This window comes from Sinocyclocheilus anshuiensis, unplaced genomic scaffold (genome assembly GCF_001515605.1).
Source record: "Sinocyclocheilus anshuiensis isolate Anshui unplaced genomic scaffold, SAMN03320099.WGS_v1.1 scaffold1010, whole genome shotgun sequence".
NCBI lineage: Eukaryota > Metazoa > Chordata > Actinopteri > Cypriniformes > Cyprinidae > Sinocyclocheilus > Sinocyclocheilus anshuiensis.
The window spans coordinates 665,507-685,587 of NW_015537936.1; the positions used below are offsets into that span (position 1 = coordinate 665,507).

General features: G+C 35.5%; 1 protein-coding gene across 1 annotated transcript in view; it reads right to left on the reverse strand.

Annotated features, from left to right (window-relative positions):
• The window catches only part of hcn4 (hyperpolarization activated cyclic nucleotide-gated potassium channel 4), a 97,162-nt gene that overhangs the window by 56,874 nt on the left and 20,207 nt on the right, over window positions 1–20,081 (reverse strand). Inside the window, exon 2 of the mRNA XM_016447685.1 lies at window positions 9,622–10,045. Within this exon, the coding sequence (XP_016303171.1) occupies window positions 9,622–10,045 (424 nt within the window). The remainder of the gene's footprint in view (window positions 1–9,621; window positions 10,046–20,081) is intronic.

Below are 20,081 nucleotides of genomic sequence, written 5' to 3' on the forward strand. Positions count from 1 at the left end.
TGTTCAAGAACGTTCAAGAATATTTTTGTGATGATGCAAAAGAATCATTTATCAGTCTTTTGAATGCAACAAATTGAACTGATTCATGGAAATGAATCAAACTTGCCAACTCTAAAATGGAAAGAGTTCAAAAAACATTTTGGAATCATATTGTGATTCCCTGAATTAAAATCGAATGATGAATCGCCTAAAGACTCCCACCCTTATGGAGCACAGTCTACAATTGCTCTGCTTTAGTGTGTGTGCGAGTGTGTGTAGAGAGAGAGAGAGCTGAAGAAAGTGAATGGCTAATCCTAATGTTAAGTATCCTCTAGAGAAGCCGCCGGTCAGTTGGGTGTTAATGGCCTCTACAATTGAAAGCTACTTAATGTGAGTGAAGCCACAGCACGCAGTGTTAACTGCACCGGTGCTTATTAAAAACCACTCGAGTTGCTTTAAAACACAGCTTTTAAAAGCTTATGTGAGAGGAATATGCTCACATGATGCTATTGTTATTGAGTGACGAGAAAAGCCCTATAAATCAGTCTCTCTCTCTCATCCACAGTCAGACGGTGATTAGTGCTCGTATGTTTGTCTTTAATAACTCTTTCCTCTGCCAGGACAGTGTAATGACAAACAGAGCATTACGTCGCTCTGGCTCGGTCTGAGCGCAGAGAAACAGCATGAGCTCGGATTAAATAATTGGCTCTCTGTAACATTAACTAGATGTAAAAGCATCTGAATTAATCATGCAGCGATGTGTAAAAGTCACCCTCATTACTGACTGTCTGCCTTTACTGCTGTATCATCACAGACAGACAGACAGACAGACAGACAGATAGCGAGAAAGAGACAACGCTAGAGATAAAAAGAGAAAGACATTTCAGATTCAAGCGATAATACAAACTAATGCATCATATGAATGTACAATTCGTTTAAATGGCAGCATCTTCATTCAGCTTTGGGGTCAATGATGAATCAGGAAAACCGAGATGATGAAAAAAAAAGAGTCATGTACAAATCTACTTCAAGTTACAAGTTCTTAGAAATGTAACTGTTGTACTTAAGTTGCATTTGTTTTTGAACAAAACAGTAACAAAAAAGTGTTATGTTAAAAATATAACATTAATATTAATATCAATATTAATATTGAAATTAATATTCATGTTAATATTAATATCAATGTTATTATTAATATTAACAATACTACATACTACTAATAAATTACTATTATTGTTGATGATGATGATAATTTATTATTATCAGTAGTAGTACTAGCAGTAGTAAAACATAAAAACAAAACAATAACATAATACTTTACCATCATCATCATCATCATCATCATCAATATTCATAATATTAAGACAAATAATAATAATACTTATTTGTCTGAATATTATGAATATTGATATTACAAATGACGATGATGATTGTTATTATTAATAAAAAATTTAATTCAATTTATTTATTTTAAAATAACAATTTTAGGGGGGGTTACAGCATATTTGTATTTATTTATTTATTTATTTATTTATTTATTTATTTATTTATCTATCAAAAAATTAATAGATCCATTCACATCAATGAAACTCCAGTATTTCTCATGAATACATTAAAACATCAAATTATAGCACCATTTATCCAGATATTGTCTATGGACACAAGACACACACACACACACACACACACACACTGTATATACATATAGGTAGGCAGTTTTTGAACACAGCCGAAGGACTTTGCTCTCTCTCCTGTCTTTCTACACACTTGGACTCTAATAAATTAGCACGGTGAAATGGAAACAGACTGGAGCGCAATTAAAATGAGAAGTGCTCTGGGTAGATTGTGGAACTCCTCTCTAATATGGGCTTATTATAAAGACATTATTGTGAATCAGGGGAATGAAGACTAATGTGTCTTGTCTTAACGGCGAGTGACGAACCTATGAATGTATAAATCACCAAAACTACAGAGGTTTTTGACCGTCTCTCTCTCTCTCTCCCACAGAGTGATGGACGCTCGGCCGCTCTGACTCTAATTGACACGAGACACGTTAACGATGAGAGCATCACGCAGCGACCAAACATCTCAGCGCTGATTGACGAAGCTGATGAGAAATGAGAGAGACAGACAGAGAAACAAACAGAAAGACTCAAATCTAGCAGACTGGACCAAAACCTGCTGGTTTCAGCACATGAGCGATGGGAAAATGAATCAATGAAGGAGTGAGGGATGACAGAAAATCTTACAATTATCAAAGGAGACATCTGGTTCACGAAGCACGAAGCACAATGCTTACTTATTTTTAACAACATTTGCAATGGAAAAAAAAGAGAGAACATTATCAGAAACCTGGGAAGAAAATTTCTTATAAGTCTTTCTATTGTAAAACTGAGCCACGGTGAAAGAGAAGACTCGATCCATCAGTATGTTTATGTCCAGCGCAGTGAATGAAAGACCAGACAACAGTAATCACTGATGAAGGAGCTTTCTCTGAGAAATACTGTCATGCTGTGTGCTAAATCACAACACCATCCTCACAGCCTAACCCTAAATCAAGTGTTTCGCAGTGTCTGCAGACCTAAACAAACCTACCAGAGGTGCTAAACATCCAGTCAAAGTTACTTCCAACCTAAGCCTTAAAAATAATAAAAAATAGTAATAATAATATTTATCCATTGAAAGCTATTTCATCTACTATTTAAATAAACAAATAAATGCATTAATTTTATTTAAAATAAATAAATTAAAACGAATTAAAATAAATAAATTAATAATTAACTAATTTAAAACTATATATACATGGCACATCACCTATAATTTAAAAAATAAATGTAATCAAATAAATTAAATGCATTTAAATACAAACAAACAAATAAATAACCCTACTGGAGGTGATAAACACCCAGTCAAAGTTACATCCAATTTAAGCCTTGATAATAATGATGATGATGATATTTACCCATCTGCAGCTATTTGATTTACTATTTAAAAATAAATAAAATAAATAAATAAAATACATTAGAATTATTTTAAATAAATAAATACATGTTTAGAATAGCACATCGCCTACCATTTAAAAAAAACTTTCAAATCAAAACAAACAAACAAATAAATAAATAAATAACCCTACTGAAAGTGATAAAGTCAAAGTTATATCCAATCTAAGCCTTAATAATAATGATGACAATATTCATCCATTGGCAGCATTTTCATTAAAATTATTTGGGTATGTTTAGAATGGCACACCTACTATTAACAAAAAAAATAATATAAAAATAAATTCATACATTTTTTTAAATACATAATTACATTAATTAAAATAAATACAAATAACTAACTAAATAAATAAAAAAACTAATTAAAATAAACAAATTAAAATAAATTAATTAAAATGTTTATGTTTAGAATGGTACACAATCAACTATTTAAAAAATGTAATTAATTAAATAAAAATAAATACAATAAAATTAAAAATAATTTAAAATAAATGAATTGAAAGAAATTAAGTAAAATGCTTACGTTTATAATGGCACATCACCTACTATTTAAATAAATAAAAATAAAATAAATACAATAAAATAAAACAAACAAACAAAAAATATATATTGTTATACATTTTTTTTCTTTCAACCAGGAACATGTTTTTCTTGACTAATTAACATGCAATTAAACATACATGTAATGAGATCATGTGACCATAGCATAGTATTCTACTGTTTGAAATGCATACTAACCAAACACATTTTAACCAAATATTCAAGACTGGAGGGGAGTCTCCGAAAAATATTATGGGGACGATACAGTCTCTCACACACAGTGTTCACATACTTCACATGTAACTGGTCATGCATACAGTATTCAATTTGCATACTGTGTATAGCAAACAAACTGAATCCTAGAGGAAATGAATCAGTAAGGTAGTATGCCTAGACGATGAGGGTTTTTGATTCTTTATTTACATGGTTTTAGAGCCCACCTGCTGTGTGAATATTTATATTACACAAGTCACATTTGTACATTGGCCTTTTATGTTGCCAAACCGTCTTACATCCCTTAATATGCTGTTAAACCCATGTTTCTACCTCCTCCTGCAGACTTTATCTCAACCTACTGTATGTGTCAGGCGTGACGCCAAACCAGCCTAAAATGACTATATTTGTGTTTTTGCACTGCAGAACCTCAGGAAACTGTGCCATACTGAACACTATGCTTTCCATCCTGAACATCCAATCGCAGCGACACGAGCCATAAATCAGAACAATCCCAGATGCCGATATTAATAGAGAAGGACTCCCTGCCTTCGCTCAGTAAACAAACACAGATGGTCCGGCTACCGAAGCTCCACAACGCCTTCGAAACGATCCCTCACGCAAACTCAGGCCATTGAGAAGCACTCAGAGCCGTTCGGTTCACGCAGAGAGAGTGCTTAAGCTTCGTCGTTTGCATAATGCGGGCCGAGAGGGGCTGCTTCAGCTCTTAAAAACATCCACTCCATTAAAACTCCCAGCGATGGCCCCAAAAGGCCCCTGGACACTGAAAGTGAGGTTTGTTTGGATGGCCGTGTCAGCGAGAGCATCTGCTGATCGCAGGAGGGACTCATTAAGCCTTCATATGAGTTTGATTTAATAACACGCTGACGAACTGCATTCACTCACAGGAGAGCAACTTCCTCCAGGAAGGTGGAGATCAGCATCTTCCAAACTTTTGAGAAGAAGATGTATTTAATTGTGAGATTGTCAGCATCAAGGGGTTAGCTTTGCTTTTGGTCAATTAAAATTTTGTGTACATTATTTGAAACACTGAAACAGAATGGGAAAACATCTCGGCAGGATTACCACCAGTCTGCTGTCGATATTACTACTGTATAAATAATAAATAAAAAGAAATGAAAAGAAATGAATTCAAATGTTGATGTTTAATATCCCCACTATTCCTTTCATCTATAGGAACATGTTTTTCTTGACTGATTAACATGCAATTAAACACATGTAATGATAAATAATATAAATAATGAATTTAAAAACAGCAAATGTGATGTATACCAAATTACAGAAATAAAAAAATTGAAATATTTAAAAAATCGTTGACAACATTTTTGACAAGATCCTATGATTGACATAAGGAGAAACAAGGTTTTAACTGAATTATATAATTAATTTAATATAATTACATACGTTTAGGGTCGGTTAGATTTTTTAGAAGTCTCTTCTGCTCACCAAGGCTGCATTTATTTGATCAAAAACACTGTGAAATTTGTGAAATATTATTACAATTTAAAATAACTGTTGTCTGTGTGAATATATGTTAAAATGTAATTGATTGCTGTGATCAAAGCTGAATTTTCAGCATCATTACTTCAGTCTTCAGTGTCACATGATCTTCAGAAATCACTCTAATATGCTGATTTGCTGCTCAAGAAACATTTCTGATTATTATCAATGTTGAAAACAGTTGTGCTGCTTCATGTTTTTATGGAAACCGTGGTACATTTGATTTTTCAGCTTCTTTGATGAATAGAAAGTTCAAAAGAATAGCATTTATTTGAAATAGAAATCTTTTGTAACATTATAAACATCTTTATTGTCACTTTTGATCAATTTAATGCATCCTTGCTGAATAAAAGTATTAATTTCTTTAGCAAAAATCAAAGGTACTGACCCTAAACCTTTGAATGGTAGTGTATCTCAAAGGTGCCACAGACTCTTTTATACCCTTAAACATTCAGTGGTAAAAATAGCTCTTCTACATTAAATCATGATGACAGTTTCATGACAGTTAAGACACCATTAAACTCATCTAAGATCAGGGACAGATGGCTTTTCATTTCCGCCCCATCAAGGTCCGCTCACTTTCTGTCACATATTATGCTGCTTAGTGCTGGGCGGTTTGAACAAAAATCTTTATCACTTTTTTAAATTTTTTTATATTCTGGCAGTTTCACGGTTTATCACAATCTCTCCATGACTGTGCCTTTAGATGAATCACAATGCATGAAACGGTTGCAGAGCCACTGCACTTTAATCACGATCCAAACAAAGATGCTACATACAGTATGAGCCGTTTTTTATGTAAATTACATTTAATTTAAAGCAAAGACGGAATGATCTGACCTTAGCTTTGTGAAATTACACTACATAAAATGTAACTGCATGAAACAAAAACAGCAGATGGATGAATGAGAACGCAAGTTCACTCTCTGACAGCAGGTGGCGCTTGTGGAAGAGCAGCGATACAGAATTTCCTTGGTTACTCCTGTGCTTTTAAATACTACATCAGTATGTATTATATGGAGGTAAGATGAAAATTAGTCAGAAGTGTGTGTAGATAACAAGGATCTCCACTCAATTCATCTCATCTCTAGTTTTCCAGTTCAGTCAGTTCCTGCTGTGTTCCTCTGCCTGCACTTTCCTCCATCACAAACAGGGTGCAGAAGCTTTTAGGTCTAAAATGCAGTAAAATCAAGTTAAAATAATAAAGTAGTGTTTTCCATTTATTTAAAGTGCCCCTATTATGCCATTTATATGGTTCCTAATATTGTTTTGGGAGTCTCCTATAATAGGATTACATGCATGCAAGGTCAAAAAATGCTTTAGCTTTCTCAAAATATGCATTTAATATCACCTCATTTTCCAGCGATTCTCAAACGATTCGTTCGACGCAGTTCAAAGATTAATTCTCTCTAAAACCCTCCTTTCCGCTCTGCTCTGATTGGTCAGATGGCCCAGTCTGTTGTGATTGGTCTACGGCATACAGCGCGTTTCGGAAACGATGCGCCCATTGCCATAGTTCTGTATTTTGAACGCTCTATAGAAAATATAAACATCTATTATTTATCATACTTACAGGTTGTAATTCAGTTGGTCCAAATAAACAGGATACTGATCCATCTTTCAACAGCAAGCGTTTTGTGAATCCCGCGTTGAACTCACCGAGATTAGCGAAGCAGTCGTCAGTAGAATGACGTATTTGTGGGCGGGGTCAAGTTGTTCGCAGCCGGCCAACGTAGAACATAGGCGCGCATTATGCAAATGTGCTAGTGGGATTCAAATTACTAACGACTCGTTTCAGCTGTTCAGAGTCGATTCTTTATTTTGGGAGATAATAACTTTATTTATCGTGCACTTTCAGCTTTACAACTTTGCAGATCGTTTACATTCACATACAGCTACATTACACACTGCATGAAAGGCAATACTAGAAATGGCATAATAGGGGCACTTTAAAACACCACACCAGGACGTCTGCGAACGTTTTTATAAGGAAACTTCAAACAAGCAGCATTGTGAACACTGCGATTATATTTCTGTCACTCTTTTTAATTAATCATATGATCGTGGCAATTATTTGAGACAACCACAATAACTGTGCAGTTTCAATTTCAATCACAGATTTGTCAGAGAATATAAAAAAAATAATTGTTTTTAAAATACACAAAGACAGTCAAATGTCTTCCTTCCAACAAAATTTGTGGGTTTAATCAGACTGCATTATATTATATTATATTATATTATATTATATTATATTATATAAATATTAATTTTTACAGCATTAAAGTAAATCCAATGGGCCTATTTTATTATATATACAATTAGGCTATTAGGCTTAGACTGTACAGACAAGAATGACAAGAACAAAACAGAATTAAATAATTAATTGCTAATTATTTGTAGGACAATTAATCATGAAATTTCAATTACATTTTGTCATAGAACATACTTTTTTTTTTTTACTAAAGTACACAAAGTACATTACATTACATTACATTATATTATATTATATTATATTATCAGAATCAGAAAATCCTCAAACGTATCACTAATGTAGTATTCTGTAAACTACTCTGTAAGCATCAGCTTAACAAATACTGCTCTGAAAACTAGTCTGACGATTTGTTATTGAGACTTTCCCATGTATTTTTGACGTCTGACATGTTTTGCACGCTTCTAATAGGAGCCGTTCAATTTGCAGCGTGCCGCTGTGGAAGACAGCGTGATATGCTGTCGTGAGAACTAACACGGCCGACTAAATGAGGCAGCAGCTGTGTTCGCCGGATTCACTTCTCACCGCGCACCTCTGAGACCCTGTTCACCCGTTCACTACTGATGCTGAGAGACGAACGCTTCTAATCATCGCTTTAATCACCATCCAAACCCATCCTCAAGAGGACCAGAGAAAATTACAGCCTAATGTTAGCACTCTGCTTTGAAATATTCATTAATTGATACGTGTAAGAGTCAACACTTCGATTTCTGCCAAAGCTCGCAGACTGGCTGGAAATGAGAGTCACGAAGCATATGCTGCTTCCAGCTTGTGATTTCTGCAAACAGAGAACAAACTGGATTCTAACAGCACAAATCAGATCGCTTCAGTATCTCAACCACTTCTGCAAGACAACAACGAGATCAAATGGAGAGCAAGTCTCACAAATGCCTTAAACTATGCTCATATTTGCAAACATAACACATCAAACCTCTGCAGTCAAACATCAGACATCTCAGGATGAAGAGAACATGAAATGAGCTGCTATCCGCTAATCTCATAGCATGCATTTCTTTTCTACTTATAAACTTTAGGAGAAACACTAAAGATTGACTCTCACATAATTAAAAACTCCAATAAAGCAATAGTTTAACCAAAATACAAAAAGTCATCATAGTCATCATACTCACAGAAGCATTAGCCTATGTTTACATGTACATCAGTATTCAGAAAACAAAACTATTAACAAGACTTCCATTTTATGGAATTATTAAAAGAAATGTCAATAATAATAAAGACAGTAATAATAATAATCAACAAAAATATTGTATTATTTGATAGAATTACTAAAAGAAATGTACATTAATAATAATTATTATTATTATTAATGTACATATTTTTTCAATTATTTTTATTTTTTTTATGCTTGTGGCGGTGTCGTCTGGCATTTTTGAAGGTCAGAAGTGTTCGAGTCCTAATTAAATTATTGTGAACATTATTATTTTTTAGAATTATTCAAAGAAATGTACATCAATAATAATAATAATAATAATAATAATAATAATTATTATTATTATTATTATAAATTTTGTGGAGGCGTTGTCTGGCATGTTTGAAGGTCAGAAGTGTTCAAGTCCTAATTAAATTATTGTGTACATTATTATTTTTAGAATTATTAAAATAAATGTACATTAATAGTAATAATCATATTATTATTATTATACATTTTGTGGTGGTGTTGTCTGGCATTTTTGAAGGTCAAAAGTGTTTGAGTGAAAAAGTTCTCAAATCTCTTAGAGAATAACAGCAGGAAATGTGTAGATCAGCATATTTATAACAGCAACGTCTATAGGAATATTCTGATGCCAGTATGCATATAAACATCACATTTTTCATAATGCATTGATGTGCATGTAAACTGACGTCAAACTTGCATGTCTTGATATGCCATGGGCAAATAATGATGGAAACTTTACTTTTAGCTGAACTGTTGCTTTAAATTATACATAACTGACAACTCCACTGAATCTCTTGTGCTATGAAAGCAATAATATTTTCCTCTGGGCAGAGATGTTAAATCCCTCCCCGGGTCACATTATCATCAGATATCTGTAGTTATGAGTGGTGAACGTGGTAAAAACACTAAAAACATCCACTCACCTCCTCCCATTGATGAATGTAGCGTATGAGCCTCGAGAGCCGCAGCAGCCGCAGCAGACTGAGGATCTTGGTGAAGCGTACGATCCGCAGAGCGCGCGCCGTCTTGTAGAAATCCGAATCGATGCGCGTCTCCACAATGAGGAAGATGTAGTCCACGGGGATAGAAGAGATGAAGTCCACCACGAACCATGAGCGCAGATATTTGATCTTGATCTGCTGAGGGTCCAGAATGATCTCCGCGTTGTCCTCCTTCACAATTCCTGTGCGGAAGTTTAGCACCAGGTCCATGAGAAAGAAGGTGTCGGAAACCACGTTGAAGACGATCCACGGCGGCGTGTGCTCGTCCTTGAAGAAGGTGATGCCCACGGGAATGACGATGAGATTTCCCACCATCAGGAGCAGCATGGTGAGATCCCAGTAAAACCTGGAGGAGAATTACAGCGAGAAGTCAATATGTTTAGCAATGTCACACTGAAAAACTGTACAATTTAGCACCAAATATAAAGTGTTGACGCATGTTCCATCAGTGCCAGGGTGTCCTGGGTGTTTCCATCACCCAAAAATGAGAATTTGCTGAAAATGTCCTCAACCTCAGGTCATCCAAGATGTAGATGAGTTGGTTTCTTCATCAGATTTGGAGAAATTTAGCATTACATTATTTGCTCACCAGTGGATGCTCTGCAGTGAATGGGTGCCGTCAGAATGAGAGTCCAAACAGCTGATAAAAACATCACAATAATCCACAAGTAATCCACACCACTCCAGTCCATCAATTAATGCCTTGTGAAGCCAAAAGCTGCATGTTTGTCAGAAACAAATCCATCATTAAGACACTTTTACCTTCAAACCGTTGTTTCCGGCTAAAATACGTAATATGTCCATAATCCATAACAACGCTTCCTCCAGTGAAAAAGTCCATCTCCTGTTGCCTCTCACATCAAAATCCACACACATTTTTGTTTAGAGCTGTTTTGGGCTGTTTTGGCTTGTAAACGGTGCTTGATCTGTGCATATCACTCTCTCACAACAAGAGGAAGTATTATTATGGATTATGGAAGCAACGGTTTGAAGTTAAAAACATCATAATGATAGATTTGTTTCTTACAAACACGCAGCTTTTGGCTTCACAAGACATTAACTGATGGACTGGAGTGATTATAGTGATGTTTTTATCAGCTGTTTGGACTCTCATTCTGACGGCACCCATTCACTGCAGAGGATCCATTGCTGAGCAAGTGATGTAATGCTACATTTCTCCAAATCTGATGAAGAAACAAACTCATCTACATCTTGGATGGCCTGTGGGTGAACACATTTTCAGTAAATTTTTATTTTCAGGTCAACTATTCCTTTAAAGAGCATCACTAAAACCTTCAATCAGCCAGTGGTGTCTTCTTAAACTAGCTGAAAGGCACATTATTTTAGTGATTCATAGCCAAACCATCAGCAGAAATATCCACACTGCAGTTTTTTTCTGTACATAAAACACACAAGCATGTGGTCATTTAATTACAAACATGCATCAAAGCGTATATGTATAAAATAAAGTATTGTGGGAAAAAAATTGCTGAGGTCAGCTAAGCCAGTTTATCTGGTGACCAGGTTAAGAACAGGTTATGACCGGTTAAGAAGATTTAATTTCTTGTTAGTAGTATAAAGTATGTTTTGGATGCTTTCGTGCTGGTTTTAGCATTGCTCAAACTGGTTTACATGCAACAACACCATCTTGACCTGGTTAGGTAGTTTTCATTATGTATTTTTGTCTAATTTTCTGGCACAAATATCTAAACATTCTTAAAATATCTAAACATTTATTTAAAATGCAAAATGACATAAGATAAGAAGCCTGAAAATGTGGTTTGTGCTTAAAACAAGAACAAATATTTGCCAATGGGGTCAGAAAAACAAGTTTATTTTTCTGATACCAGTGGCAAATATTTGTTCTTGTTTTAAGCACAAACCACATTTCATTTTGATAAATTACTCATAAAACAAAACTTCTAATCTTACATAATTTTGCATTTCAAGTAAATGTACCTTGATTTAAGAATGTTTCATATTTGTACTAGAAAACAGGACCAAAAAAAAAAATACGAAAGAAGAACAGCACTTTTTGCATTGTAACAGACCCAGATTGCCCATCCAAAATCAGTAAAAGACAAACTTAGAAGCATTAAAAGTTGCCAAACCATGCCAAAAACTGCATCGTTTATGCAGAGATACAAAATCAGCAGCATATAAATTCATATCCAGAGTTTCCATGAGCTGACATAAATCATATAAAACATTGAAAATGAACACAAAGCATAATTATTCAGAATGCAAATGCATGCACACACCTTTGTGACTAAGGAAATATTCATTTCGACAATAAATTCAAATTCTGTTCGCTGAGGATTCAGCTTATGAATCGTAAGCGGGATGCACTTGAGATTTCAGCTATAAATTACGTTCAGAAATTCATGACGCTGAATTCCTCACCGATCTCCACGGTAAACACGGGAGTTTAATGCATGCAGCGCGACCTCTACCATCCTCAGGAGCGTCCACATGCGTGTGTGTAGTTATAAATTGCACTCTTGGCCCAGTTGGTAATTGAATCTAGATTGGCTCTGTTGTTGGGTGATATATCCTCACGGCTCTATAGATTGCACAGAGAGAGAAGGTCAGTGTTGTGAACGTCTGGTTCTAGTTGATTTACCCACCCAAGTTTAGGAAGCCCATAAAAATCCATCGTCGGTGTGAAAGCCAATTTAAAGCAGCCCGGGCAAAGTAAACGAAAGCGGTTAGATTTGCTTGTATTTCTGGATATTTTCCACTAAATTCAAACACCCACCATTCATTATTGTTTATTTACTGTTTCTTTTAACAGGAACATTTGGCTATTTGTGGATGAATCACTGCATCCTGAATAAACACTAATTACAGTGGAATTACACATACAAGCACAACTGTCTGTAATGCCTGAGCTGTGATGGATTACAACACACACACACACACACACACACACACACACACACATGGAAAACACTGACAGTAATTAGAATTCTTCAAAGTAGCGAGGGAATCCGGCGATTCAGATCGCTGTCAGGGTGTGTTATATTTAGTGAGACGTTTCTGACACTGTTCGCTTCAGCTGAGGTTTAAAACTCAGGAGAACGTCACACACATCACAGGAAAGGCACATTCAACACTCACAACATTTGTTCTTCAACCTCAGTATTCCCCAGCACACACACACTAGCTAATGCATAATCGACATTCACCATTTTATGCCCGTCCGCTTGCGTCTCTGGTCATGGTGACAAGCTTTGATTGGGTAATCTGGACCTGATGAAGTTTCTGAAGTGCAAAGGTTCGAAATCCAGACATTTACGAAGTAACAAAGCAGCCATAAAGTTAATAAGGTCACTGTTATTTGTTTCTTTATTGTACTGTATGTGATAAGTGTTTTTCTTGTTAAAGTGTGTTGTGCGCTTCAGCCTTCTGTCATTATGAAAGCATGTTTCCAAGACGAAATAAAAAAAGATAAGTCTGAAATGTGGCATATGAACTTGCAGTAATGAGAAAAAAGTCAGAATTGTTGGTTAAAAATTGCAGTTATCTTTATTTTTTTATTTTATTTTACAAAATTGCAAGATGTAAACTGATAAACTGATGTAAACTTAACCTTGCTTTTTTTAAGACATCCGACAAATAAGGAGGTTAAACAGCAGAAATGTGAAGAAAGCACTCTCTCATGAATTCTCTAAATCATCATTTTGATCTTTTTTTTTTCCTGAGTCAATAATCTAAGATGTTTTGTGCATGTATGTGAATGTTGTGATGGAGAACCTTTCACCCTGAGCAGGCAGAGATCTGGCCTGTTTTATTATGGAAAGAAACCCCAACATGGAGAAACGCTGCTCTATAAACAGCGAGTGCGTGTGTGTTTGTGTACGTGTGTGCATTTAACAGTCAATCTCATGTTCCGAGACAGAAATAGACTCCATCCAGTATTTACAGTGCTTCTTCTCTCTCGGCACACAGCGTTTCTCTGACGTTAGACTATGAATTCCCTACACATCCAGAGAGAAGAAGAAAACAAGAGAGGGAAGACAACATACGACAGGAGGAACAGAGACAAAGACACACAGAGTGCTTGAGTGAATCTCACAAACCTGTCAAGAACAAGCCTGCATTTCAACAAAATCAAGAGGAAAGCTGCCACTAGCAGCACCAAACTAAATTGGAAAAAATAATTAAATAAAGTTTTCAAACAAACATATTCCTGTTTGCAATATAACAAGTATTTCTGGGGAGAATTAGCCAACAAATGACTGATTTTCTGCAATCAAACTATGTGTTTTTACATAGTCTATAAATTACATACTTCACCTTTAAAGAACAGGAAACCTTTTTAAGCATCTTAATGATTTTGTCCATCGCAACATTATTTTCATGACAAACGCATTCACAAATTCTTATTGAATTTGAACTTATTTAGGAATTTATTTGACTTTAAATTTTTAGTAATTTTATTATTATTGTAATATAGAAAAATTAAATTTACATGGTCAAGTATTTATATATTATGGTAGTATTTGTTATATTGTATTTGTTTATGCTGACTGAAATTATATATATACTACTATTCAAAATCTTGGGGTCGGTATTTTTTTTCCAAGAAATTAATACTTTTATTCAGGAAAGATGCATTAAATTGATCGATAATGGCAGTAAATACATTTATAATGTCAATTTTTAAATAAACACTATGTTTTTATGTCATGGTTTTACACAAAAAACATTTTCAACATTAATAATGATCAGAAATATTTCTTGAGCAACAAATCAGCATATTACAATGATACTGTTTTTACTGTATTTTTGACAAATAAATGTAGTCTTGGTGAGTGGAAGAGACTTAAAACAAAAATCTTACTGATGCCAAACTTGTGTGTGTATATAAAACTGAAAAAAAAAAATGGTTCTAAAAATATGCTTCATTTTATGCAAAATATAATTTCTTATTTTGTGACCCAGATGTGTTTCCCTGAGATTCAACTGTTTAGCCTTGGAAAAGCTGAAAGTTGCTTAAAATGTGAAGAAGGACAAAACAGCAGATGGATGGAGAGAATATCCATTAAGAGAAAAAGAAAAGGAGAAATGTCCACACACACACACACACACACACCTGAGATGCTCCTCCATGACATTTCGCTCATCCACTACAGAGAGAGAGAGAGTCCTGTTTCCCTAAGAGGACGTCCATGACATGTTTTCACCTTTTGAGTGCCTCCAGCTACAAGATAAGCCTATCTCTCTCTCTCTCTCTCTCTCTCTCTCTCTCTCACACACACACACACACACACTCCAGCAGGCTGTCATGGAAAAACATGCAGGAGTCACGGCTGCACGAGGGGGTAGAATGAATGAATGAATGTATAAGTGAGAGAGTGTGTAGTTTTATCAACTGTTATATACAGCACATTTACAACGGTCACTGTGTATTATAGTAATTTTTTTTAAATGTTATGCATAACACAAATGTTAAGACAACCACAAGATGCTACAAGATACTGATGCAAAATAAATATTTACAGACTTATTTAGATATATTAACCCAATGAACATTTATTCCATTCATTCCACCTAATTCCTTCAACCACCCACAACACCCTAGCAACCACATAGCAATGTCCTAACAATCACACACAACACCCTGGCAACCATAGCAATGCTCTAAACTGCTTATGACATCCTAGTAGATAGCAATGCCATAGTAACCACTTACAGCACTTTAGCAACCAAACAACAATGCTCTAATACCCCCAGAACACACTGAAAACCCCATAGCAACACCCTAGCAACCAACCAAAATACCCTAGCAACCACGTAGCAATTATCTAAAACCACTCTTGACATCTTAGCAGATAGCAATGTCAAAGAAACCACTTATAAAACCATAGCAACCACACAGCAATGCTCTTAAACAACTCACAAAGCCATAGCAACCACGTAGCAACACCCTGGGAACCAATCGAAATACCCTAGCAACCACAGCAATGATCTAAAACCACTCATGACATCCAAGCAGATAGCAATGTCATAATAGCAACCACTTACAACACCCTAGCAACCACACAACAATGCTCCTAAACCACTCACAACGCCCTAGCAACTTCATAGCAACACCCTGGCAACAAATGAAAATACCCTAGCAACCACATAGCAAAACTCTAAAACCACTCATGACATCCTAACAGATAACAATGTCATAGCAACCACTTACAACACCCTAGCAACCACACAACAATGCTCATAAACCACTCACAATGCCCTAGCAACAACATTACAACACCCCGGCAACCAACCGAAATACCCTAGCAACCACACAGCAATGCTCTAAAACCACTCATGACATCCTAGCAGATAGCAATGTCATAGCTACCACTTACAATGCCCTAGCAACCACTCACAACACCCTAGCAACCACATAGCAACACTGGCTACCACCCACACACCCTAGCACTGTGGCGGGTGGGAGCGGCACCACTGGCAGTGTTTGTGATGCGGTTCTCAGGTGTATGTGGTGTTGTTTTAGTCTCTGACAGCACGAGTGAAGCAGCTCATTTATGAACATGAATTCTAAGCAGCTCCTCCTGAATAATGCATTTTCTTGCTCTCGCTATGTGTTTGTTTGTGAGGCGGCTGTTTGTTTTTGAGGTGGTTGTTGGCTCACTAGCTTGTTGTTTGTTCAAAGAATCCCTCTCAGAAGTGGGGAAGTGCCATCTGGCCACACACACTCATGACACATTAACGCAAGAGAGAGAGAGCGCGGATGTTAGATCATATTTGTATTAGACAGCTGCAGTATAACATGCCAGTCTGAATTAGTCTTTTTTCTTGCACCCTGTCCAACTCAATGAGATTCAACTCTTATAGGAGACCCTGAACAGTTTGGCCACATCTGTGTGTGTGTGTGTGTGTGTGTGTGTGTGTGTGTGTGTGCGTGTTAGGTTAGATCATATTTGTATTAGACAGCTGCAGTATAACATGCCAGTCTGAATTAGTCTTTTTTCTTGCACCCTGTCCAACTCAATGAGATTCAACTCTTATAGGAGACCCTGAACAGTTTGGCCACATCTGTGTGGGTGTGTGTGTGTGTGTGTGTGTGTGTGTGTGTGCGTGTTAGTGTTGTCACAATACTGGAATTTCTAACTTTGATACAATTGTTAGAAAAATTTTAAAATTTACCTTGAAAAATATAGATTTTTTTAAACCATTTTCAACACCACTAGAAAAAAAAAATGCCACAAAATTAAGGGCATAAGAGTTTTATTGAAAGAAAATATAACTAGATGAGTAAAGTTCATAAACTTTTATGTTGGTTGGACAATGCCTTGTTTGAAAGTTTGAAATAAAAGCTGAAGTCTGAAGATTTTACTCAAAGTCGATAAAATGTTATTAACATGTTCTAGCACGTTGCTAAAATGTTTAAAGGGGTCTTATTATGCTTTTTCACTTTTTCAACTTTAGTTAGTCTGTAATGTTGCTGTTTGAGCATAAAAAAGATCTGCAAAGTTACAAAGCTCAAAGTCCACTTCAAAAGGAGATATTTTATTTAACAGAAATCACTTTTCAAAAACTACAACGAATGACTCGCTTGAACTACAATGCATATTTTCCGGGATTTGTGATATCACAAAGATCGGCGAATGGGATGAGACCTGGTTGAGCTGCACTAGAGAAGGCAACGAGTGCTATCACTATGTCGAAGACACGCTAGCTTTCCCAAAGCAGACGAACTTTGAGTGGTTACAATCATCCGGATTTAAATCACGCTCAAATTGATTTGATTTTGACGCAATATTTACACTGAAGCTAGCAGGCGGCTATGGTAAGGTGTTCTAGTACACCCCCAAAACAAAATCAAGACTTTGTAAAAGAGCATAATAGGACCCCTTTAAGCAAGTAGCTATCGTGTTTAACACTGCTAACACGTTTAACACATTGTTAGCATGAATTAGCATGTTGCTATCATGATTTAACATGTTGCTAGTGCGTTTTAACATTTGCTAGCATGATTTAGCATGTTGATAGCATGGTTTACCAAGTTGCTAACATGAATTAGCATGTTCTTAGCATGATTTAGAGTATTCACAAAACACACAAAATGCCTCACAGTAGCATATCATGTTTTACACTGTTAACATGATTTAGCATGTTGCTCACATGTTCTAACACTTTGTTAACATGAGTTAACATGTTACTACCGTGATTTAACATGTTGCTAGTCTGTGTTAGCATGTAGCTAGCACAATTTAACACATTGCTAGCATGATTTAACATGTTGATAGCATGATTTACTATGTTGCTAACATGAATTAGCATGTTGCTAGCATGATAACACATTGCTGACATTTCTTATGTTGCTAACATGATTAGCACATTGCTTACATAAATTAGCATGTTGATAGCATGATTTAGAATGTTCACAAAATACCTCACAGAAGGGAAATCCCTAATATGGACAAAGGCATCCAATTATCGCTGTAACTGAATATAAAGAAGATAGAGATACTTTAACTGATCAAACGTGAAGACAATAAACACACAACTGCAACAATATAAGCTTTATCTGCGTTCTTCAAGCCATCTCAGGTATTTTCATAAGAATTTATAAGTCGATTTGTAATGCAATGCTAATCGACAAAGCATGTATTACAGTAGAATACTACACAATAATACATTTTTGGCGTCGTTCTATGACAAAAAGCCACATCAGTCAACAAAAGGAAGTTATTTCAAACACTCAACTGATCTTATGAAGTGAGTTTGAAGTAAAATATGTTCTGAAATATGTATTTTGTTGAACAACAGGTATATAAATGCTTCTCATCACACTTCGGTGTGCGTGAACTCGCTGTCAGAGAGAAGAGAGAGAAAGCGCAGCAGGTATTGGTGTATCAAAACTGTGAAAAAAAAGAGTTTTAGATATTTCAGTATCGAAAAATCTATTTTTTTTTTACAACACTAAGGATTCGGCTCATAGGAATCACAAATGAGAGCTCTTCATATGTCAAGTCAAGTCAAGTCTGCTTTATTGTCAATTCTTCCACATGTACAGCACATACACACAGAGAATTGAAATTGCGTTACTCTCAGACCCTTGGTGCATACAGATAACACTAACAGTAGATCAAGCCCACCTCATCTCCAGCTCTGAAGGCAGCGTTCCGCGTCTATATGCATCATATTTTCATTTTTTTTCCACCCTCTCTGACCATTATAATTAAATGAGCAATTTTTTTGCTGCTGCACCTTTAAGAACATGCTTTACATGTGACAACATTTTATTCTTTTTCATGCAATTAAATGAGGATGGGAAAAAGCATGAATTTGTCCAGTGCATCTATTTTTTAGGCAGGAGAAGTCATGACAGCACAAAAGCAAGTATTTAGGATCACAAATAGTTTGCAAACATGGAAAAGGGACTCGAGATGCCTTGTTTGCTGGATTCGTTCTTCTATCTGTCTCCTTCTCTCCATCAGCACAGGGGACCAAAGGATGCCAGCTACACTGTACAAACGCACTTCAGCAGATAAACAGAGCACAGAAGAACTCAGATAACTGTCTGTCAGCAGAAAGCTAATGTTCTCAGCGTTACACTTAACCCCACTGAGGAACCAAGTACACACTTCAGAAGAACTCACCACTGCCTCAAAACACTTATACAAACACACAATGGAATTTAAGGACACGCTCACAAACGATCTATGGAAAATGCTGCACATTAACAAGAGAAGCTGCTTTTAAAGGAATGGGCAAGGATGAAAATTAAAACTCATCATGTATTCTTCCTCATATTGTTTTAAATCATAAAAAGGTTCCAAAACACCATGAAAACAGCATAACTGGCTATTAAAAAGTCATTATAACTCATATTCTAAGTCTTATGAAGTGAGCTGTTTATGAGGATCAGAACTAAATGAGTCGTTATGAAGTAGAAATCTGATGCTACAACTAGTTTTACTCACTCCTGCGCATATTCAATCTACCACAACATTCAGACCACTGAAAATTACAGACAAAACATGTTAGATAAGAAAATAATAATATAATATAATATAATATAATATAATATAATGTAATATAATAATATATAGCCTACACTATATATTTTCTGTATTTATTTATATACTTTATCTATTTTTAAATAAAATAAACATATTATATTATGTAAATATGCACATATACACTATATATTTACATCCAAATACACTCTATATAAAGTTCATATATGTGTGTGTATATCTAAAAGTACTAAAATAAAGTACAGTATTTTATGTGTATATATATATTTGCTCTGTGAGGTCTCGACAGGTGTGTTGTGCACGTGTGGCATTCTCCATGTCAGTGTAATGAATTAAAGTGATGGTATAGTGTGGTGGTAAGCATTAAAGCAGTCCTTTATA